Below are 25,485 nucleotides of genomic sequence, written 5' to 3'. Positions count from 1 at the left end.
TAAACAGACCACCACATAAAAACTTATGTTGCTTTTCTTTCCATTCTATAAATTCAATGTAGATTTATTGAAAGATATAAAAATTGTAGACAAAACTTATGGAATATTTAAAAATGGGCAAAAAAATATTACTGAGTATCCTTTCAATGGAATGATGACACCTCTAAGGACTACTTGATTCAATAGGGGTATGGGATTTTGTTTGTCTTTTGACTCAGCTATTTTACAGCTCTGTAGAGATGGAAGTTAACTTATAGAAAATTGATAGCAATACCAATATCCCTGTCCATAGAAATGCAAATTGCATCCAGTGGAACTCAACAGTTTTGTTAATTTTGCATCCATTTATATGCATGTTAGCATGGTTTATCTATAAAAGGTACTTTGAATGTTCCTTTAACCCACTTTTAACAACTGACTGGTTCCTTCATTAATTAATGAGTTAAATATCTTTGGCTTGTATTTATTCTATATTTGTATGAGAGTCATGATTATATCCTCTTTTAAACTTTATCCTTCAATAAAATGAATACAAGATGATCTCTACCCTTTCTCAAAGAGCTCACAACCTAATAGGGAGGGAGACAGATATTTTAGAAATCAATTAGATCAATACAACGAGATAAGTAGTATAATACAGACAGTATTATACAGCACACTATGAGAAGTGAAATAAAACTACTGTTTCTCTGGAAAGTTTAGGAAAACTCTATAGCTTAAGTTACAATTTTATGTTAAAAAAGAATTTGAAAAAACTAGGGCCAATCTAGCCCACCATCTGTTCTTGTACAGCGCTTGAGCTAAAAGTGGGTTTTTACATTTTTAAATGCTTGGGGAAAGAAGTGAGAAGATGAGATTACCTAATGACATGTGAAAATTGCATGGAATTCAAATATCAGTGTCCATAAATAAAGTTTTATGGAACTCAGTTACACTCATTTATTTATGTATCATTTACAGCTGTCTTCACAATACAATGACAGAGCTGTGTCGGTGCAGAAAAGACCGTACGGGGCACTCTCATCAATTCACACTGCTGTATGGCACACTATAAACTGCAATTTTGAAACTGCAATTTTGAATTTTAAATAAACAGCATTTCAATTATCACATGTATTACCTTACCACATTTTTTAAAAATTACCAATACATATGCACATCATATAAAATTAAGAAAACAAGAGGTATGGGGACTTTGAATGTCATACTTTAAGGCACAGAAGAATGCTGATTATTTTATCAAATTAAACAGCAAAACATTGTATTTATTGATACAAAGACACTACAGTTGTGCTAAAACAGTATATACATTGACATTACCAAACTAGGTACTCACTATTCTTAACTCAGGAAGGTAACACTAAAAAACTTAAAAATTCTAAGAATGTATCACCATGCAGAATTTCTCCACAAAAATAAAAAAATATTTAATAGTAATAAGATTGCAAACTAAGTAAATTTCCAAGTTGCTGGTTTATTAGTCAAGCAAAGAAAGCCATTTAGCCTTGATGAGTCTATTAAACCATGTGTGACTGCAGCAGCCAAAGAAATGTGTCCAGAGAAAGCAAACTTTTAAGCCTACTGGTGAGAATAGTTGCTTGAAGATGCAAGGACACTGGGAGCAAAATTATTAGTCCATTTAAAAAAAAGGCAAAGGATTTCAAGTGGTTTTCCTTGACTCTTGATGAGTCAATAAAGAGACCTAGTTGTTGATGAGCAGTGTCCATGGGACAACTCTAGACAAGAATATTCTCCAACAACTTGAGCAAACATTAATTCAGTACAACGTGAAGTGAAATTTACTGTAAGATACATTATAACCAATTTTGGCAAAAATGTGTGGAGTAGAAAAGGCTTCAGTTAGGCTTATTTTCAACCTCTATTACTGAACACTAAATGGCTCTATTAATTAGATTTTGCAGCAGACTTGGTATTTCTTGATGAATTAAACCTAAAATTACAAGGCAAAACACAGCTCTGCAGTCCTCAACCCCTGGTAGCGACTGGTACTGGTCCACAGCCTCTTAGAGACCAGGCGGCAGAAATCCGCCCCCCTCTTAAAGGAAAAATTGTCTTCCATGAGACTTAGGAACTGGGCAAGGGTGGGGGATGCATAGCAGGAGGTGAGCGCAGGCAAGAGAAGCTTCATCTGTATCTGTATTTACAACCACTCCCCATGCTCGCATCACTGCCTGAGCTATACACAGCCATGCACCCCCATGAAACCAGTTCCTGGTGCCAAAAATGTTGAGGACCACTGAATAGCTTATATAAGAAACTCTAGTGATAGTCATTTTGATAATAACTAGTATTCTTAGAATCATAAGTAATCACAAGCTTCTTTACATACTCCAAAGCTAACAAACAGAAAAAGAAGGGAGTCTTCCATTCCTATACAATTTTGTAATGAATATATTTTCTGAGTTCAAACTATAGGTCCGGCAGGGTTTTTCACACCACAATGTAAGTGTAAAATAAAGCTCCATATTGCAAACTCCAATTACCTGTGCAATTGAGTAACTTCTACCTAACCTTCAATTGAAAGTGACTCATCTACAATGTAATAACATATTTAAAGACAAATATCAACAGGAGAATCTAATAGAATTTTTTTTTTTTTTTTTTGAGACAGAGTCTCACTTTGTTGCCTAGGCTAGAGTGAGTGCCGTGGCGTCAGCCTAGCTCACAGCAACCTCAGACTCCTGGGCTCAAGCGATCCTTCTGTCTCAGCCTCCCAAGTAGCTGGGACTACAGGCATGCGCCACCATGCCCGGCTAATTTTTTCTATATATATTAGTTGGCCAATTAGTTTCTTTCTATTTATAGTAGAGACGGGGTCTCGCTCTTGCTCAGGCTGGTTTTGAACTCCCGACCTCGAGCAATCCGCCCGCCTCGGCCTCCCAGAGAGCTAGGATTACAGGCGTGAGCCACCGCGCCCGGCCTAGAATTTTATAGTTTCTATCCTTTCAAGTGATGAATACACTCAGATAAAATCATATGCTTGTGAACTAATGTCAGTTATTTCCAGTATAAATAAAAAGACATATTCAAAAATGACTTCAAGTAAAATATCATTACAAATCAACACTGACAGATGAACATTTGCATTGCATTTTGATGACAGAGAGAACATTAACTTTCAACTACAATTAAGTAAAATGTCATCTCCTGCAAAAAAAAGAATTTCGTCATTCTTATTAATAGATCTAAATTACAAAAAGTACAAAAAGTGTTAATAAACTAAATGGATGCCTCAAACTTATGTGGAAAACTACACTGCTAATTTTGCCACCTACTTCCAAAGAAAAAAAAAACTGCTTTTCCAGCATCTCAGTAAATATAAATTCCATTCTTTAGGTTGATGAGGACAAAAAACTTGAAGTCATCTTTGTCATCCCTTTATCTCATTCATCATATCCCATTCATCAGCAAAAACAGTTGGCTTTATCTGTATAACTATATCCAGAATCTAAACACTTCTTACCATTTGTGTCGCCACGCTGGTTCAAGCTACCATCACTGTTCATCTATGATAAATACCCTTCTAACTAGTCTACTTACTTCCTCTCTTACCTCATTTTATTCAGAGCAACCTGAGAATTCCTTTAAAATTTAAGCCAAATCACATCATTTCTCAGCCAAAAATCCTCATATGGTTTCCCTTGACACTCAGCATAAAAAGCCAAAGTCCTTATCAATGTACTACAAGAAACTGCACGATCTGATATCTACCCACCCAAACAACTCTTCTGACCTGATCTCCTCTATTCTTCCCCTGGCTCGTTCAATTTCAACCACACTGTCCTATTCATGTTTCTTCCAACTTGCTTTCTAATCCTATACCACATTTTTAACTTGTTATTCCACTGCCTAAAATGATGTTCCCAAATAAACACATTACTCACTCCCTCACATCCTTCAGGTTTCTAACCAAATCTCCCCTTTCGTGCAGAGGCCATCTGTGACCACTCTACATAACTAGCAACTATCCTTTCACACTGTATCCTACCACTCTATAACCCTATTACTCTGCCCACAGAGTCCAGAACAGTGCCTGGAAAAAAAGTATTTGCTCAATTAATATTTCATATTAATGAATAAATTAAGCAACAAAAAAATTGTACTTTTTTCCGTAACACTTCCTCAGTTCCTTTTTCTTATTTAAATACAGTATACATACATACATATGTATAAAGCTGATTTACCATTGCACTGAGTGTTTCTTCCCAATCAGGCCGTTCTCGAGGATGAACGTTTCTATGTAGTTCTGGAACAAAATCATCTTCTTCAGAATGTACTGAGGACTTCATCTTCCTAGAGATCAAAATAGGAGAGATTCTGATAAGAATTTCTATTTCTGTGAAAGCTTTCCAATGAACATAATTCAAAGAACAGAAAACTTATGTGTCAGATTTGAAGTTTAGTTAAAAGGCTCAGGTGGCTAGCATTGATCCTTCACTTGTACTCTGGCTTTCAGGGATCTTTCCTAAGGTACCAAATACTTGCTTTTACTCCAGGAGATAAAAGTAAGGTCTATAACTAGTTAACCTTTATAATCCATAGTAATTATCATATCAAAACAAATGATTTTATCTATTCAACACAATTTGAACCTTGGAAAGATTTAGAACAGCTATCATGTACACTACATCAATACTTACAGAACTGTGCTAAACCTTAGTGAAATTCCAGAACAAAGAAGAGATACGGTATTTCTGGTTAGAAGCAATGGAGCAGAGTACATCAAACAAACACCCTTGATGAGAACATCTATGAATGCTGAGCAAAACATTTAAAACTGCTTATCTGAAAGCATGGAAAAGCAACCAATACAGGTGAGGCTTCCAAGGCTATAAACTTTGAGAGAAGCAAATTCTACATTTAATCATTCTTTTGTATAAGCAAATGTTCCAAATCAATGAAGAGAAATGGAGCCCAGGCATAATACTCTAATCTAAGTGGGCTGAGAAGGCAGAAGTTGGAGGTCGGGTTCAACAAATCAGATGGGCTTCCAGGGGTGATCACCCTCAAAAAACCCTGGAGAGAAAGAGCCCAGAAATGTACATGAAAATTCCCCTCAAATCATTAGCTGATTTCTAATAGTATAAATATGTAGGATAAGATGCCAAGGAACCCAAAATAAACCAACTGAAGAGCCAAGTAGATATTTCAACAGCCCAGCAGGGTTGAGGAGACAGAGGTTGCACTGCCAAGACAGAGAAGTGCAGGAAACTCCCCTGAGCTCTTAACTAAGACTCCAAAAATGCCATCCCTTGAAATAGCAATAGACAAACTCTAATAAAGCCTAATGCTAAACCCTGACAAGATCAGAAATGCTGGGAAAAAAATTAACTCTCTTTGGAGAAAAAAAGAATTCTCCAGACTCTGCAAAATTTTTATCCACATTATCTGGCATCTAATAAACATTGAGGCATGCTTTAAAAAATAAAGCCAGAAAGAAATGAAAAAAATCTGAGGAAAAAAGTTAAAACGGAGAAACTCACATGTAATTCACATATTAGAATTATCAGAGACTTTAAAATGGCTAAGATGCATCTGTGGTTTCTGCTTATAATGGAGAAACCTGTACAGAGAACTACTCCTACCCTAACAAGAAGAAAAGTCAAATAATCCACAAAATTATAACTTTTCTAGGACACAATCAAAACCTGAGGTCTCAGGACAACCAACTAGCCTGAACTCTAAGGAAACACAAGCTTCTCCAATGAGATGGATCATAGCAATTACTTGTCTGGCACAAAGCATGGGGAAAAAAAAAGCTGGTGAGAAGAATTCAGTTAAATTTTTATCAAAGTTGCTAAATACCTTTATACTTAATATGTTCAATGAAATGAAAATTAAAAAGCAATGGAAAAATGAATAACTCCAACAGAGAATTGGGATCTACAAAGAACAATCAAATGTTCAGTCTAAAACTAAAAAATATAATATCTGAAATTAAGAACTTACTAAATGGATTTTACAGAACAACAGACATAGTTAAAGAGAGGATTAGTAAACTGGAATAGAGTTTAGTAGAAAATATCAACACTAGGCCAGGAACAGTGGCTCACACCTGTAATCCTAGCACTCTGGGAGGCTGAGGTAGGAGGATCCCTTGAGCTCAGGAGACCAGCCTCAGCAAGAGCGAGACCCCATCTCTACTAAAAATAGAAAAAATAGCTGGGAATTACCAAAAATATTAATAGAAAAATTGGCTGGGCGTGGTGGTGCTCACCTGTAGTCCCAGCTACTAGAATGGCTGAGGCAGGAGGATCTTGAGCCCAGGAGTTTGAAGTTACTGTGAGCTAGACTGACCCCATGGCATTGCAGCCCCAGGCAACAGAGTGAGACATTGACTCAGCAGAAAAAAAAACAAAAAAACAAAACAAAACACCACACTCTAAGAGACATACCTGATATATAAGGACACCAAAAGGTGGAAAACAGAAGGATTAAAAAAAGTGATAGCATATAAATACTAGCTAAAGAAGGCTACTATACCTATATTAACATCAAAGTAGACCTTAGGCAAAAGGTATTACTAGAGACAAAGGGGGAGATTTCATAATGATATCAAAGTGTCAAATTATTAATAACAGGTTGATATAATATGCAACAAACTGTAAATAAAATTTGTATGCAGCAAATAACACAGCTTCAAAATAAACCTGCAAAAACTAAAAAAATAATAATTGTAATAGATAAATCCACAATCACAGTTGGTAATTTTAACAAACATTTCTTAGTAACTGATAGAATAAGCAGACCAAAAAATCATAAGTATATAGATTTGAAGAATCCAATTTTCCACTCTGAACTAATAGGATACCAAACACAACAACTATACAATTCTTTTCTCTTTTATATTCTTTTCAAGTGCATATGAAACATTCACCAAGGACCAAATGCTAGAAGATGAAGCAATCTCAACAAATACAAAAAATTTAAATTATGAATCATGTGTTTTGTGAATACCACATAATCACACTAAAAAGCAATTGCAGAAAGATAACTAGAAATTCCACCAAATGTCTGGAAAGTAAGAAATGTAATTCTGGATAACTCATAAATCAAATACAAAAAACCACGTTGGAAATTTTAAAATATTTTTATCTGAATGATAATGAAAATACAACAGATGAAAACATGTGAAATACAACTAAAGCAAAACTCATACATATCTATAAATGCTTACTATTGGAAATGAGACAAGTTGAAAATCAATGTTCTAAGCTTCCATCATAGGAAGCTAGAAAAAAAGAGCAGCCAGATACACTGACACTCATGCCTGTAACCCCAGCACTTTGGGAGGCCTAGGTGGAAGGATCATTTGAGGCCAGTTAGAGACCAGCCAGAGCAACAAAGGGAGACCTTATCTCTATGAAAAACAGAAAAACTAGCTGAGTGTGATGGTACATGCCTGTAGTCCTACTCAGGAGGCTGAGGCAGGAGGATTGCATGAGCCCAGAATTTTGAGGTTGCAGTGAGAAGAGGGAAGAGGAGGGGAGAGAAGGGGAGGAAAAAGGAGAGGAGGGAAGGGGAGGGGAGGAGAGGGGAATTCCAAGGAAAGCGTAAAAAAAAAATTTTTTAAAGAACAAATCAATGAAATAGAAAGCAAATATATAATAGAGAAAATTAACAAAGCCAAAAGTTGATTTTTGAAACCCTGATAAAATAAACAATCCCAAGAGCAAGAAAAAAATGGAGAATTCACAACACAGAGAATGAAAAGAGAATTGGAAAACCTATGTACATTAAAAGATTCTGGGCGCGGTGGCTCACGCCTGTAATCCTAGCACTCTGGGAGGCTGAAGAGGGCGGATTGCTCAAGGTCAGGAGTTCAAAACCAGCCTGAGCGAGACCCCGTCTCTACAATAAAAATAGAAAGAAATTAATTGGCCAACTAATATATATAATATAAAAATCAGCTGGGCATGGTGGCTCGTGCCTGTAGTCCCAGCTACTTGGGAGGCTAGGGCAGGAGGATCGCTTGAGCCCAGGAGTTTGAGGTTGCTGTGAGCTAGGCTGACACCACGGCACTCACTCTAGCCTAGGCAAGAAAGTGAGACTCTGTCTCAAAAAAAAAAAAAAAAAAAAAAAAAAGATTCTGATGAGATTAAGGATAAGTTTATTCCAATGTAGCTGCAAATTTAGTTTAAATGAATAAATTCCATGAAGAACATAAATCATCAAAACTAAAACAAGAAACCAAAAGACTGCATAGTCCTACAGCTTTTTTTTGCTTTTTTTTTTTGAGACAGAGTCTCGCTTTGTTGCCCAGGCTAGAGTGAGTGCCGTGGCGTCAGCCTAGCTCACAGCAACCTCAAACTCCTGGGCTCAAGGGATCCTCCTGCCTCAGCCTCCCACGTAGCTGGGACTACAGGCATGCGCCACCATGCACGGCTAGTTTTTTCTCTATAGATTAGTTGGCCAATTAATTTCTTTCTATTTATAGTAGAGACGGAGTCTCGCTCTTGCTCAGGCTAGTCTCGAACTCCTGACCTCGAGCAATCCGCCCGCTTCGGCCTCCCAGAGTGCTAGGATTACAGGCGTAAGCCAACGCGCCCAGCCCCTATAGCTATAAATGAAATTAAATCTGTAAGAAAACTCCAAGTCCAAATGGATTCACTGGTGAATTCTTTTAAACATTCAAGGAATAAGTAATTACAATTGTACATATATTCTTCCAGGGTATAAAAATAAAAGTAACATTTTCCAACCTTAGTCCATGAGACTAAGTCAGCCTTTATAACAAAAGCTGATAAATACATTACTAGAAAAGAAAATTAAAGGCCAATAAAATAACATAAAACACAATACAAAACTACAAATTTTTAACATAAAACACAGCTATAAAACTCCTAAACAAAATATTAGCAAATCAAACCCATCAGTATACAAAAAGGATATACAGTGACCATGTGAGCCTTAGTTCAAAATGCAAATTGGTTTAACATTCTAAAATCAATCCCAGCTGCACATGGTGGCTCACACCTATAATCCCAGCACTTTAGGAAACCAAGGTGGGGGGATCGCTTGAGCCCAGAGTTCAAGACTAGACTGAGCAACATAGCAAGACCTTGTCTCTAGAAAAAATAAGAGAAATTAGCCAGGCATGGTGGCACACACCTGTAGTCCTAGCTACTCAGCAGGCTGAGCCAGGAGGATCACTTGAGCCTGGGAGTTTGGAGGTTGCAGTGAACTATGATTGAACCACTGCACTCCAGTCTGGGCAATAGAGCAAGACCTGGTCTCTAAAAAAATACCAAAATAAATCCTTATAATTCACCATACACTATTAAAGGGGAAAAATGTCATTTTCATAGGTAAGAATTAATACCTACTTACAGATTTTTAAAGGTGTTTTAATGAAGGTTATGAAAAAACACACATACAGCTAACATTATACTTAATGATGAAATACTGAGATCATGAACAAGACAAGGATGTCTTCTACTCAACACTATATTTGAGGTCTTACTCAATTTACAAAAAAAAGTAAGAAAAAAATAAAAGATACAAAAATTAGAAAGGAAAAATAAAATTCTCATTATCTGAAGAATTAACAAGCTAATTTAGCATTTTATACGGTCAATATGCAAAAAAAGTGTATTTATATCACTAGGATATACAATTATTTATTAAGGCCAAAAAAATACTCATGAACAATGAATTTTTACTATTTTTTTTTTGAGACAGAGTCTCACTTTGTTGCCCAGGCTAGAGTGAGTGTCGTGGCGTCAGCCTTGCTCACAGCAACCTCAAACTCCTGAGCTAAAGCAATCCTACTGTCTCAGCCTCCTGAGTAGCTGGGACTACAGTCATGCGCCACCATGCCCAGCTAATTTTTTCTATATACATTAGTTGGCCAATTAAGTTCTTTCTATTTATAGTAGAGACAGGGTCTTGCTCTTGCTCTGGTTGGTCTCGAACTCCTGACCTCGAGCAATCCGCCCGCCTCGGCCTCCCAGAGTGCTGATTACAGGAATGAGCCACCACGCCCGGCCAATTTTTACTATTTTTCATACCATAAAATACTTCACAGAAGTAAAAAATTATTGCTCCTACTTGCAACAACTGTTTGAATCTCATAAATGTCCAGCAACAAAAGCCAAACATAAGAGTACATGCTATATAATTCTATTTACATGAAGTTCAGTAATAGGCAAAACTAATCTGTTGTGACAGAAGTCAGAATAATGGCTACCTTTGGAAGAGGTACTGATAGGAGGAACAAGGGTCTTTTGATGCACTAGAAATAATTTATATCTTGACTTGGTTGTGATTACACATGTGTATACTACGTATAAATTTATAAAAATATACACTTATGATTTTTGGACTTTATTATATGCAAGTTATATCCCAATAAAAGTGTAAAAGTTTACTGGCAAATATTATAAAGTTAAACAGGAATAAGATTATGTTTATATAAATTTTGTGCCATGTAACAATGAATCAACTCCATAAAAACGTAGTATCTATTTGACTCTTGTTCTACTTTTAAAATTATGGACACTCAGGCAGTGCAAAGGCAATTTATGTGACCCAGAGAGAGCATTTGTACTTCCATAGTATTGTGAAATAAAATAAAAAACAAAAACAAAACAAAATAAAAATGCATTATCTTTATATTTTCCAGCTACTATAACAATAAAATAGCTTTGGCTTTATACTCAAACAAACTTACAAATTTCATCCTTAAGGTGTTTGACTATAGTTTCATATCTAACAAAAAAGCTGCAGTGTTAAATAAGGATTGCCAATCATAAAACCTAAATAAGCTAATGCTATATTTTTTACAAGAGTTTTTTCTGTAAAACATATTGAGACTTGAACCTGAAAATATTCAATAAAAAGGAAAAAACAGGAGAGAAAACACTTTCCTCAAATTGAAAGTTATGGGAACCAGCCTTACCATCTCACCACTTAAACCATTAAAAAATTATTTAAATCTTTGATACACATGCACTTTATTCATGAGATTCTTACTCATAACTTATGAAAAATTATACTTGACAATGTGGAAGTGCCACAGAGAAGTCCAGCTGGATTTCCTTCTGAAGACAAATGCAGCACACTGCCTAAGAACCACACCTCTGCAGTTGTTCAATCCCAGAAATATATTTTTTGGTCCCCAAAGTAAATTCCAAGCAGCAACAGAACCTTATTATTCTTTTTATTCTCCAAATCTGTGTTTTTCTTTTGCATTTCCGGTTCCTTGACAAGTTTGATCATGGTTCTTTGACAGCTGTGGCCCATAAGTCATTCTCCAGGGGTGGCAACAATGACTCAAAGTCTGTTTTATGGTCTGACCATTTGGTGATGATTGACAGAAACAGGCATCTACTCTGTCAGAGACAACAGAGAATTTGGTCAGTCAACTTTTGTCTGTGTGTGTAAGAAATATGCCTCAGATCCACCTGAGAAAAGAACAGCTTTTTGAGATACGTCCTAAGTAGGGAATTCATTGTTCTCTGTTCATTTTATCCATGGCTGATGCTATAAATCTGAAGCTACAAGGCTTCTGTGTATCTATGTGCCTATAACTAACTGATAAAAGCCATTATCTGCTATCATAAAGTATAATGTATTTTCCTACCTTCAGAGCATATTAATAAATTAGACTCTTAATTACTAAATTAAAGCCTCTTAAAATATAGGAACTCTGTTCTGGTTAGTTTATATAGACTGATAAGTGCTTACATAAATCTAACATTCCCAGAATTCCTAGAAAATAAAGAAAGTGAACTTTTAACACTAATGGGGACAGCTGTATTGGTGGTAAAAGTGCAATAGAGGTTTGCTGAAGACAGTTGAAAAAGAGTTGTGGTCAATTACAACTGAAAATGTCTAATATACTAATAAGTATTATAATTGTATCATGCAAAAATCAAAAAAGGGCCAGGCATGGTGGATTACATCTGTAATCCCAGCACTCTGGAAGGCCAAGACAGGAAGACTGCTTGAAGGTAAGAGTTCAAGAGCAGCCTGGGCAACTAGCAAGACTCTCATCTCCACAAGAATAAAAACATTAGCCAGGCATGGTGGTGTGCATTTATAATCCCAGCTACTTGGGAGGCTAAAGTGGGAGGATTGCTTGAGCTCAGGAGGTCCAGGCTATAGTGAGCTATGATCACACCACTGCACCCTAGCCTGGGTGACAAAGTAACACCATGTCTTTAAAAAAAAAAAAAAAAGAAAAACAAAGTGTATTATGAAAAAATAGCTTGTATATTTCTACATATGCCATTTCTATATATGTACAAGTATATTTGAAAGGCAAATTCCAACAGTGAAAAAATTTTTTATATATTAGCCTATTTTTCTATTGGATTGTTAGCCTTTTTCCTATCTATTTTTAGTTCTTTATATATTAAAGAGATTAATTCTTCATCTGTAATATGAGCTCTAAGTACTTTTCCCAGGTTGTCATTTGTCCTGGCTTATTTTGTTTTTTGTAATGCTGATGTTCTACACCTTATATAGTCTAATTTCTCAACTCTTTCTTTCATGGCTTTGCCTTTTATGACTTTTTTAACTCACAGTTCAAAATGCCTTCCCTAATCCAATAAATTTTTTAAATTCTCCCATGTTTTCTTTTGAAGTATTTGTGGTTTCATTTTGTACATCTGAATCTTTTATCATTTGTAATTTATCCTTGGTATGAGGTAGGACTCCAATTTCTTTCTTTCCACACGTGAGTATTCAGTTTCCCCCAAAATATTTATTGAACAGTATGTATTGTCTCCATTGGTTTTTGAGAATCCATCTTTATCATATCCAAATGTTCCAATGGATGTGGGTATATTTCTAAGGCTTTCTATTTTACCCCATTATGACTTCTCTTCATGTCCCAGAACCACAAGGTCTTAATTACTGAGACTGCACACTAAAATATTTGGTTGCACAAGTCCTCTATCCACTATTTTTCTCTTTTCTTTTTTCCTAAAAGGTTTCCTGGTTAAATTATTTAGCCAAGATCAATTTATTTCAAGATCAGTTTTTTATCTAGTTTTTTAAAAAGCATTCTTACCACATTAAACTTATAAATTAACTTAAACTGACATCCTTATGGTGTTATATATCTCCAGCTAAGAACAAGGCATCTTTTTCATTTGTTCCAAACTTCTTCTGTGTCCTTCAATAGTGTTTTACATTTTTATCATCTAAGGTCTTAGAGTTCCTTGGTAAGTTTATTTCTGATATTTTTATCTTTTTTGTTGCTCTTGAAAATGGTACTTTTTTTACATTGTGTCTTCTAACTGGTTATTGTTTGATACACTATTATTAGTAGCCCTGTTTTGCAGATAGGAAAACTAGAATGCATGACCACATCTCAGGTCACCCCAAATGTGGTAGACCATTTTCTCCTGGAAGCCCCCAACCTGAAGAAGACACTAAAGCAGACATTCATATCCCCAGATATCCACCAGTCTGGGTAAAAAACACCACCGCTTTGCCTCAATGAATTTTGCCTTCAGAGAAGTTCCCTCCCCAAAACCATAAAAATGGCCAATGGACTTTCAACACTAGATTGTGTTTATGTGGAGAAATAGCTCTATCCTTCTCCAATTCTCTGAAAACTCAGTAAGTTAAATATAGAGAAATAAATCCTTAAAACAATGGTACGGATAGCATCAGCAGGCCAGAGACTTTGATAAACTTCTGGAAGACAAAAAGTAGGATCATACAGACTGATAAACCAAAAGAGAAAAATAGCAGAAGTTCAAGTAGGCTATACCCTACCCCTCTCCACAACAAAAAAGACATCTACTTCCAAAGTACTAATAAAAACTGGTAAATGCCCTGTAAAAAAATTTAACAATCAGCTAGAAGGACTAGGGCTCCTAATGTGGATGTGTGCACCTAACATAAGCAAGGCAGAGACTATGCAGATTCTAGGGCTACCAAAGAAAACACAGTAGGGAAGGAGGCAAAAGAAGGCAGATGTTTTGCTTGGTGGTTAAATGCCTATGTTCTGTTTAGTCAGAATAAAACAGTACATGTACAATGAATGAATAAAGCTGCAAAGCCGAAGAAGAAAGACAATAAACTAAATTTACTATATAAATATCTTATGTATGTATATATCTATACATTAAGAACACTTAAAAACAATTTCTCTAGTCAAATTGAATTTGGAAGATTAAAGAAGATGGAATTAAATAGTAAGTTAAGAGAACAAGTACAAGAAATACTTCAAATCACAAAATAAAACTTGTAAAGAGAAATATATCATGAAAGAAAGGATTAAGGAGACCTAATAGGCCATCGATAGGTTTCACAAAGAGAAAACTATTACAGATAGAGGAAAGCCACTAATTAATAACAAAATTTCTACCCTAACACAAAGACTTGAATCTGTAGACTGAAAGTCACTAAGCTCCAAGGTGAGAAATTGATGACAAAATATATGTAACCAAGGATAAAAAGGAAAACTTACACATATTCAGGCAGAAAGAACAAGTTACCTACAAAGGAAAAAAAAAGACACATTGGCATTTGAGTATATACAAAAAATCAGACTGATCACCTGTAGAACTTATTTGAACAAAACACTCAAGAAAAAATAACAAATGATCCAGAACAGACACATTAAAATAGGACATGATAAAGAAAAGAAATAGGCTGGGTGCGGTGGCTCATGCCTATAATCCTAGCACTCTGGGAGGCCGAGGCGAGTGGATTGCTCGAGGTCAGGAGTTCGAAACCAGCCTGAGCAAGAGCGAGACCCCGTCTCTACTATACTATAAATAGAAAGAAATTAATTGGCCAACTAATATATATATATACAGAAAAAATTAGCCGGGCATGGTGACGCATGCCTATAGTCCCAGCTACTCGGGAGGCTGAGGCAGCAGGATTGCTTGAGCCCAGGAGTTTGAGGTTGCTGTGAGCTAGGCTGACTCCAGGGCACTCACTCTAGCCTGGGCAACAAAGTAAGACTCTGTCTCAAAAAAAAAAAAAGGAAAGAAATAACAGTAAGCACCAAACAATGACACATATGATTAAATCTTAATGAAGGATAAAAAATATTAAACTATCTCAGCAAAAAACTAAGAGTGGGGCGAGGTAGAATGGGGATAAATAAGAGTTCCAGAAGTCTCATCTAGGGGAATGGGGTTGCCAGAAAAAGGAAGTGAACGTATTCTCAAGATTTTTTTTATAAGGAAAGTAATTTAAAAAAAGAGAACCATGATAGGCAAAAACAAAACATTTGGGTGGAAGAAATTATGTGATTTTCAAATAATAATGGAGAAAGTACATATCTGTATGTGAGAACATGGAAAGAAAAACTAATCATTAATGAAAAGTAAAAAGTATAACATAACTTCTAAAATTAAATATCTGGGAAGGTTTTGCTTGTTCTGATTATATTCTTGCTAAGCTAATCACATAATATATTTTATTTTTAAAAAACAAAATGGACTATATTACATTTATAAATAGAACTTTAAACGTTTCTAAGATTTTAATTTCTTAAGTTTGAAGGTGCCATTGACTGTTTAAGGGAGTTTTAGTGCTTAAGTGGAATGCGAAGGTTAAGGAAAAATAAGTTTAAAAATGTTTAATTTTAAATTAACAACATAATAAACAGGAACTTTTATATAGTTTTATATAGTTTCTGTGCTCTAGGGCCCTTCTTAAACATCAAAATACTCATACAGACAGATATAAGACAGGCCTACCTTGGACTCCATCGCAAAGGGCTTAATTACTGAAATACCAAGAAAGTCTTGTATTAGCATGTCTCATGGTTAAGACAGATTGATTTCACAGATTATAAAGAGAGTCTAATGGCTAGACTCCAATATTGCATAAAATTTTCTGAGATTAAGGAATGTTCACATCAGATCCTGCTTATTACAATTAAATTCATTATTTTTGTAACACTGATAAAAGTATGTTGGGCGAAAGTTTTATTTAATGTTGAAATAATATTTCGGGGGCTAAAGTAAACCCCAGATGCTATCTTCAAGGTTACAAAGCAATATAAATTACATTTTTGGCAAAATACAGTATCTTTTGACATCATACATAATTGATTAAGTATGAGATGCCTAAGAAAATTGACACAGTATAAAATAGGCCTGAGTGTGACACTGGTGTACAGATCAATGGTTAATTGTTAATACTAATTCTCTATCTTATCAGGCTCATTAAAACTGGCTGGGAATCCCAAAATCAAGAATTTCTACAGTAGACAAAAGAAAACCCATAATAATGTGAACTAAAATGCTCACCCCTCCCCCACCAGCTGACTGAATGGGCCCCCTCCTGGCCAAAGGAATATGCTAAAGCAAAATTGCCTGCCAGGAGGATGGAGGTCAGACATGCCTTATCATGCCGTCCTCCCTTAATGGGGACATCCTTTGTAACTCATTAACAGGCCTAAGGGTATGCAACACAATCTTGCAGGTCCTCAATTTACACAACAAATCTATGTCTGGTGGCTTATCTCCTTATGTTAAAACATTCCAAGCCTTTAGACAAAGCTTCATGTCTTTAACCAATTACAATCCAAAGAATCTTTAAACCCACCTATAACCTGTAAATCCCTGCTTGGATATGTCCCACCTTTTTGGGCCAAACCAATGTATGCCTCCCACGTATTGATTTATGACTTTATCTGTAACCCCCATCTCCCTGAAATGTACAAAAACCAAACTGTAACCCAGTCACATCGAGTCCACTTGCCCAAGGCCTCTTGGCAGTGGCTCCGGGTCATGGTCCTCATATTTGGCTCAGAATAAATCTCTTTAAAATTATTTTACAGAGTTTGGCTTTTTTTTCGTTGACAATAATAAAAGCAAGGAATTATGAAACAGCCATTAAAGATATTTGAGATCTAAAAGAAAAGCGAGAACCTAGAAGACACATAATATCATAATCCAGGCTTTCATTGCCTATTTCGGCTGTTGCAATATCTTCTAATTTGCTGAATCGTTCCAAATAGGGTAGAGACTGAATAAAGCAAGCAACCAACCAACAAAGCACATGAAATATTAGTTCCATAATGCTATAAGCCAATAAAGACCATTCCCCCCAAAATCAAAACATGTTCACTAAATCATCCAGTTTAACTAGATAGTCAGAAGTTTTTCTTTTCACTTAAAATCAATTGTCTTATAATGGAGGTACAAGTAAAGGTCTGATTGAGAGATGTGGGCATCTATAGATCTTGGTTTTAAAGGTATACAAGTTTAAAAATGTGACTCAATTATATATTATCTCATCTTTGTAACTGTTTCAAATTATACATCATACCAGGCTACCTATCTGCCAATAACGTGATATTAGAGAAGACTGAATAAGATTACATGACGACCATTTCTACCTTCAAATGCCAAATAACTAGAGCCTTTCATGATTGAGTTAGTCATGATTACTAGGTGTTCTAGAGGTCACATTTTTTTAAAAGTCCTAGTATGTTTATAACTTCATTCTCATGTTGGTTACATACTCGTCAAAGAAAGAATTTCAAAACTGAGATATTAGCTGTGATCTCTTAAAATTCATCACTTAGCAGTAAATAACATTTAGCAGCAGATATATAAAAAAATCTTTCATAAAACTAAAGTCTTTCACTTTCAACATCAGTTACACCTGGTTCAAATTTTTGCACTCTCTGACAGTGTGAACTATGTGGCTCTCTGCGCCATAAATTCCTCATCTGAAAATGGGAAAAATAATACCTACTTCATAGGATTGATGTACAGTTCACTGACACACTGTATGTAACATATTTGGCCTATATATTGCATATAACAATGTCTAGAAACTTCCAAATACAGTTTTTTTTATCATAGTGATAAGGTAGATAACAACACAGATTATTAACTTCACATTACAAATGAGAAATCAGAAAATGAGAGATTTGTGAGTCAGCAGTGGATAAGTTTAAACCATTGCCATGAAGGGGACTGGGCAATTTCCTACAGTGCTTTAATATAAGAAAAAGTATCCTTCCCTCCAAGTCCAAAAATAAAGGCTATTCCAAAGCTACTGGACAAATATTAGCCACCTCTGAGAGTACTTTCTCATAAAGCAAATGGTACCTGAAAACACCAGAAACCTACATTCTAGGTGTGGTATGACTTCATTCTCTTAGCCAGAGTGCCTCAACACAATGGAGTTCTTTAAAGAATAATTTAAAACCTAGCTTAGAAGACAGGAAAAAAGAATAATGCACAATCTCTTGCCTTCATTGCATTAGCTGTGTGTGTGTGTGTGTGTGTGTGTGTGTGTGTGTGTGTGTGTGTGTGTGTGTGTAATCAATCCAACAGTTTGGTTTCTTTTGTATAAGCGTAAATTTTTAAAAGAAACACATTAAGACTTTGGTGGCTTTTTTAAATTATACAATTGGCTTTTCAAAAACAACTCTCCTACAACACAGAGTTTACATTTGGTTCTCCCAAGGTTATGGCTGCAACTCCTTCTATCCAACCCTTCACCTTCCACACCCACACGCATATTTTCCCTGCTAGGCATTTCCGCGTTTTTCCTGCTGGGCATTTCAGTAGGAACTCCCGCAGCCAGGACATTGTGAAAGCACTCTACTGCCACGCCTCCTCATGTCTCACTGCTGAATAGGTGAGAAACACTACCATGAAACTGAGCCTTACCCAGATCTCTTTGTTACATATGTAAATAAAATAAGATCCAATTTCAAAGACATATTTGGTTTGGGAAAGCTATGGTGCTACTAAGACAGGAAATACAATCATAAATGGAGGACAAATTCCCTATGGCATCATGGTTTCCTAAAAACAACGTATACACTAGCCTGGTTTCTCAGAATGGAAATGTCACTCCTATGGAAAAAAAAAGCTCAACCTTGCACAGATTTGCTTTTAACTGTCAAAAAAAAAAAAATCCCAGAGAGATTCCTGCTGCCCAACAAGTAAATCTAAGATTATAGCATCAAATCTGTTGTAGCACCAACAAAATAAATTCCAAATTGTTTCTTCCTTTGACAAATACCCAAAATAACTTCCACAATTTTAATACCAGGTCAAACAGTTTTATTACAAACAATACCAAACAAATACTTTATTCCTACTAATTGTTAGTGAGACACTGGCCACATTAAGGAGATAACCTTGGGAGAAAAGTGACTTATTCGAATTAGAAAGGCTAAATAAAATGATAGGAAAATAAGAACATTCAGACAAAAAGAACCACATGCTTATTAGTTCATTTTCATACTTTGAATATTATTCTTTTAAAATATAAAATATACTTCTCATTTATTTTAACTATTGACTAACAAATTTAATGTGGATTATCAAGAGTTCCCAATATTCAATACCTTCTGTCATTTAACCTAGACTTTAAAAAATAAAACCTGTAAAGAAATCCTTTAAGTTGAGAAAGGGAAAGACTCTTTTTGAACATCAAGCATAAAGACAATATTTGATGAAAATGTTATGTTTACCTATCCAAAAACTCAGAGGTAAAATTATGAAAGATGTTTAACTGTCCTTGTGTAGGCAGTAATAATACATAGTACAGACTTCAAACTCCATCAAAAAAATTTTTAATGCCTCCAAAAGTATTAAATTGCAAACCCTGAAGGAAAAAGAAAAGCCAGTATAAAGCCCCTTAAAATTTATAACAGTATAAAAGAATGAATAAAACAACTGGTACTGTTTCCACAGCTGGGTAAGACCTCGGCCTTCACCAGTGCCACTAACTTTGAGAGCTACTTCATCAGATGGCATCCTCTAAAAACTTCAGTTATGAAGTTACTACTAGAGATGCAAAAACCAAGAAAGATTAGGGGAGTGAGATATGAGGTCAGAGACAAGTGTTAAGGATTAAAGCCACCAGTTTGTACTTAATTAAAATTTTTCATATACATGCAAAAGGCAACAAAAGCAGGCACACACACACACACACACACGCACACACACACACACACACACACACCCCAGAACGCGTTCCAAGAAAAAGAGAAAGAAAAACCTATTAGGTACAAATTCAGATCAAATCTATTAATATTAGATACAAATCAGATACAGGAAGGGGTAGTAGTTCATTATGAGTCTACTTGAAATTCCTGAAATGCAACTACAAAACTTGTCTAACATCTTCTCTTCCTGGTACTCTAACAAGTCATTTAAAATGCATTTTACAAGCTTAGGGCAAGTTGTAGAATAAAGAGTGCTATATACAACTCAAAACCTGTCCCCTTCAGCTCTAAACCTTCCCCCAGAGAAAAGAAAGTCTTGCTGGAAAAGAGACTGAAACACAGAGGACGGAAAAGGGGTGGTGGGGGTGAGCAGAGGGATAAACTGGTTAAGAGCAAAAAACCACGAATTCCATGATTACCTGAACTTGTCTTCGCTTTCTCCCTCTTCACAGTCAGTCATCTGGGTTATAATTTCAGAATCCAACCAAAAGACACTGTCATCCCCTGAAGTGCTACTCTCACTTTCAGTCTCCATCTTATATTTAAAAAAATTTAAACCTTCAGCATGGACTAAAGAGCACCAATGTTCAGGCTGTTCGCCTCTATTTACACACACTCAGGTGTGTGGCTGGTACACCAGTGACAGGTGATGGTGCCGGTTTAATTATAGTCCGGGTGCAGACAGGAAATCACAGGCATCTGACTGCTGCACTGGTGACACCTGAACCCTCCCACTACCTCAGGCTTTGTGACCTACATAGCCAAAAGCAGAATCCAAATGAAGGTGACTTTTCACTAATTATTTATTCTTTAAATAATTATTTTTCTCTTCTCAAAGTTTCCAGTTAATAAGTTAAAAATAGGTATTTTCGAAAAGCAGGCTTTCCTTTATTTGCATTCTTTTGCAATCTCAGACTTAAGAAAGATAAACAGAAAACTAGAAAGGATAACACTATATATGTAAAGGTCTCCAGGGCCAAGCAAGATGAGAGGCACAATTATAGATCTTACGGTTAAGGAGGCCTACTCACAATTAATAGAGAAGATAAGCATGGTCCAGGGACCTGCCCAACTTCATGCCTTCCAATCTTACACCCATCTTTCCTTCCAATCAATAAAATAACTGCTATATACACCTTTGCTTGTTCATGGTCCTTTAAAGAAATTACAAATTAAAAGATGTTAACAATCCCATCAAAAACAAGCATGCAAACTTTTTACACATTTACACTGCAGATGGAGGCAATAAAATGATCTGCTGGGAAATGAATGAAAACTATAGTATGACTCTGTCAACAAACACAACTGTTACTTAGAAAACAGCCATGCTAGTACCAACCCTAACATGTCATATCTTCATGGTTATTTGTTTTTTACTAAGCAGCATCAAACTACTGAGCCCTGACTTTTCATTAAATTTGATTAGATTAAAAAATTTTAAAGGCATCATTGGGCTATCCTTGAATTTTCATATCGAAAATAAGAAAAATGAACCTCTAGCTGACTTTGCTTATACAATACCTTATTCCCCTATATAAAATTATAATTTATAAAAGTTATTGTTTTAATCTTGATGCTTCACAAATTCATATAGTTTTAGTCTAAATAGAAACTAAAATTTATTGTCAAGCCTGAGAATAGATTTAGAAAACAAACTGTTCTCAATAGCAGGTGACTTGTAAAAACTGAACATTTCATAAAGACATATCTTGCAAAAGACTCTAATAATTTCTACAAATGACAAATACATAGCAACTTTTGACCTGAACAATTATCCCTTCCTCAATCTATCCATTAAAATAAAGTCCCAATAAATCAAAATTTTAAATATAAAAATAAAACTTATAGAAGTTTCTTATCATCTGTGGGATAGTCTTTTCTACGTATAACTTTAAAAAGTCCTGAAACCATAAAAGACTGATAATATCTTACTGTATAAAAATGTTTAAATCTTCCATAACAACAAAAAAGCCAAGTCAAAATACAAATTGAAAAAAAATATTTCGAACATATCACAAAGGGTTAATTTCTTTAATATATATAGAGTTGCTGCAAATATTAAAGACTCAACAATTCAAAAAGTAATAGGCAACGAACAGAGACAGACTAATCAGAGAAAAATACAACAGAACATAAAAACATATTAAAAACTATTTAACTTCACTCATAACAAAAAAGTAAAAAAACAACAAGATGTCTTTTTTTAATCTATCAGATAGGCAAAGATTTAAAAAGGTCTTAACAAACTGGAAGAAGATATGACAAAATAAATGTGCAGTGCTGGTGGGACTTTAAACTACTATAATCTCTGTGCAATTTGGCATAATTTACCAAAATTCAAAATGCACATCTTTTTGGCCCAACAATTCCTCTTCTAGGAAATTATCTTATTTTCACCAGTTGAAATAAGAGGTGAACAGGAGTATTCATTATGGTATACTTTATAATAGCAAAATAGAATAGCAAAAATCTAACTTCCTCAGTAAGAGAAAACTAGATAATCAAATTATGAACTATCCATAGAATGGAATGCTATACAGGAAAGTAAATGAGAAAACAAAGCAGCCCTATTGGTCATGTTATGGAACAAACCCTAAGACATACTATTAAGGCAAAGAAGAAAGAGGTAAGAGTATAGAATAGGCTATGTGGTATCCTGCTATTCATATTCTCAATGAGGAGGAAGAGGGAACACTCATGACTATAGATGCTCAGAATAGCTACAGAAGGAGAGTGCCAATAACAGCAGTTGTCTCCAAGGAGGAAAATAGATGCCTGGAGAAAAGGAATAAAAGACAGCTTTTCACTATATCATGCACATATAATCTTGCAAAAAATTAATTAGTTTTAAGTATAATCTTTTATGTCCCTCAGTGTCTAAGTCTTCTTTTTCTTCTAAACAATTCTAACTCCCTCATTGTGTTTTCATGAATCCTATTCCCCTTTCTTTTTAATAATTTGTTTTTTTCATTATCATGGTTGCTTTACTACACTTCTTCAAGCCCTTTTAAACATAAAAAAGTGAAGTTCAAGCAGCATTTTTACATAGAACACTGATGGACAGGCTGACTAACATTAAGACTACCTTGGAAAGCTCCTTTTCTAGTCCTGCTGCCACTTCAGAATCCCACCTCCCCAGACACTCCTGCTATGGGTAGAACTTTCTATCCCACCACCTAACATATGCACAAGTATACCATCCAAGACTGCTTCTCAGATAGACTCTGTTATCAGAGCTTTATGCAAATGTTTTTCTTTTTTTTTGAGACAGAGTCTCACTTTGTTGCCCAGGCTAAAGTGAGTGTGGTGGTGTCAGCCTAGCTCACAGCAACCTCAATCTCCTGGGCTCAAGCGATCCTCCTGCCTCAGCCTCCCGAGTAGCTGGGACTACAGGCATGGGCCACCATGCCCGGCTAATTTTTTGTTTATGTATTTTTAGGTGGTGGGTTAATTTCTTTCTATTTTTAGTAGAGACGGGGTCTCCTGCAGGCTGGTTTCGAACTTCTGACCTTGAGCGATCCTCTCGCCTTGGCCTCCCAGAGTGCTAGGATTACAGGCGTGAACCAGCATGCCTGGCCTATGCAAATGTTTTTAACTTCAAAATCAACTTGTGTTTCTGTTTTCTGTTCCCTTCTCCAGTAGCCAATGAAAATCCAGCAGAAACAAAAACCCTGGATAGCAAACAGGGCAGGAATGGAACAGAGCAGAGTCCATCACTGAGGCTATACAAGTGAGAGAGAGGGACTAGATATTCCTTAAGACCACAAGATAGCTTCAACCCCTTTTCCTGATTTGTTTAAACCCCAAACAGGCTTCACTTCCCCAATAAGCATTTGTAGAGCTTAAGTCTCTGATCTAAACCATAGGAGTCACCAAGTATTGTCCAGAACTAGGTAACTCTCATCGTCTACAACCAAAAAGGAAAGAAAGCAGAGGGAAAGGGAAATATCTGATCCCACAGCAGAAAGTAGAATTCTTAGCAACAGTTTAAGAATCCCAAGGTAGAATGAAATTTTAAGAGAAATAATTGTTAAAAAGTGGCTTATTTTTCTAGTAGCAGCAGTAAGTAGTTACTATAACAACAAATACACTTGGCCCTCTATACTCATGAGTTCCACATCCATAGATTCAATCATTTGGTTGAATGAAAAGTATTCAGGAAAAAAACATAGATGGTTGAATATATAATGAACATGTACAAACTTAATTTTTTATCATTATTTCCTAAACAATACAGTATAATAACTATTTGCATAGCATTTACATTATACTAGGTATCATAAGTAATCTAGAGATGATTTAAAGTAAACAGGAGGATGTGTGTAGATTACATGCAAATACTACAACATTTTGTATGAGGGACTTGAGCATCCTTGGATTTTGGTATCCACAGGAGTCCTGGAACCAATCCCTAATGGATACAAAAGGAAGACTATATACACCGAGCACTTACTCTATGTGCCAAGCATTGTGCTAAGGTCCTTACATAATGAATAATATAATTCCCACAACCACCCTATGAAGTAGGTGCCATCATGATCCTCATATTACAGGTGAAGAAACAGAGGCTTAGCATAATAACTTGTCCAGGGTTACCCAGCTCATACTTTTGCATTAATAATATTTTAAAAATCAACCCAAGACCTATGGAATGTTATTTCTGTCAGAAAAAAATATGTGGTTTTCGTTTTGATCCACATTCAGCTCATTTGCCTGGCCCTCCCTGATCTCATAATATTATTACTTTTTTCTTTTTTGGGAGAAGGGGTGATGGTATGCTGACCTACATTCGTTTCTATATCTCATACCCCATAAATTTACCTAAATGTCTGAACAAAGAATATATTCAAAGGTTGACTACTAGAGAATGGTATAGATATGAGATCACAGAGAAAAACAAAAGCAGAGCAGGAGTAAAACCAAGGTCTTAATACTCTCACTTAGGGCCGGGCGCTGTGGCTCACGCCTGTAATCCTAGCTCTTGGGAGGCCGAGGCGGGCGGATTGCTCAAGGTCAGGAGTTCAAAACCAGCCTGAGCGAGACCCCGTCTCTACTATAAATAGAAAGAAATTAATTGGCCAACTGATATATATATAAAAAAAAAAATTAGCCGGGCATGGTGGCGCATGCCTGTAGTCCCAGCTACCCGGGAGGCTGAGGCAGAAGGATCACTCGAGCCCAGGAGATTGAGGTTGCTGTGAGCTAGGCTGACGCCACGGCACTCACTCTAGCCCGGGCAACAAAGTGAGACTCTGTCTCAAAAAAAAAAAAAAAATACTCTCACTTAAGTGCTCCTTTTCTCCCATAATAATATTAGAATTGTTTTTACTATACCTGTTCAATACAATGTATGGCACATAGCCAACAGGTCAATAAGTGTCTCCTTAACTGGGCACCAAGCTTTGTCCACAGAATACTTCCCAGCTATGATTCTAAATGATATAATGCTCCTCAGAAAATTTTATATTTTGTGAATAATGTGTACTATGTGTAATATATATGTGTGCAAATTAAGGCAATGTACATAAAGAACGCAATACAGTATTCTCATATAGACCAAGATA

At 35.8% G+C, this 25,485-nt stretch overlaps 1 protein-coding gene across 22 annotated transcripts in view; it reads right to left on the bottom strand.

Moving 5' to 3' along the window:
- ARHGAP32 (Rho GTPase activating protein 32) overlaps window positions 1–25,485 on the bottom strand; it is a 319,968-nt gene that overhangs the window by 193,063 nt on the left and 101,420 nt on the right. For 6 of the 22 annotated variants that reach the window (XM_076002674.1, XM_076002677.1, XM_076002675.1 and 3 more), the window contains 3 exons: window positions 15,696–15,724; window positions 14,450–14,477; window positions 4,206–4,314 (listed from right to left, as the gene is read on the bottom strand). In XM_076002674.1, coding sequence (XP_075858789.1) covers window positions 4,206–4,310 — 105 coding nt within the window. In that variant the 5' untranslated portion in view covers window positions 4,311–4,314; window positions 14,450–14,477; window positions 15,696–15,724. Of the gene's footprint in view, window positions 1–4,205; window positions 4,315–11,169; window positions 11,355–14,449; window positions 14,478–15,695; window positions 18,877–20,340; window positions 24,859–25,485 lie in introns of those variants that run through there. The other 16 variants (XM_076002670.1, XM_076002671.1, XM_020286787.2 and 13 more) reach the window with 9 other exon arrangements.

Source organism: Microcebus murinus, chromosome 4 (genome assembly GCF_040939455.1).
Source record: "Microcebus murinus isolate Inina chromosome 4, M.murinus_Inina_mat1.0, whole genome shotgun sequence".
NCBI lineage: Eukaryota > Metazoa > Chordata > Mammalia > Primates > Cheirogaleidae > Microcebus > Microcebus murinus.
Note: the sequence above shows the minus strand (reverse complement) of the source record. Positions and strands in the feature narration are given on the sequence as shown.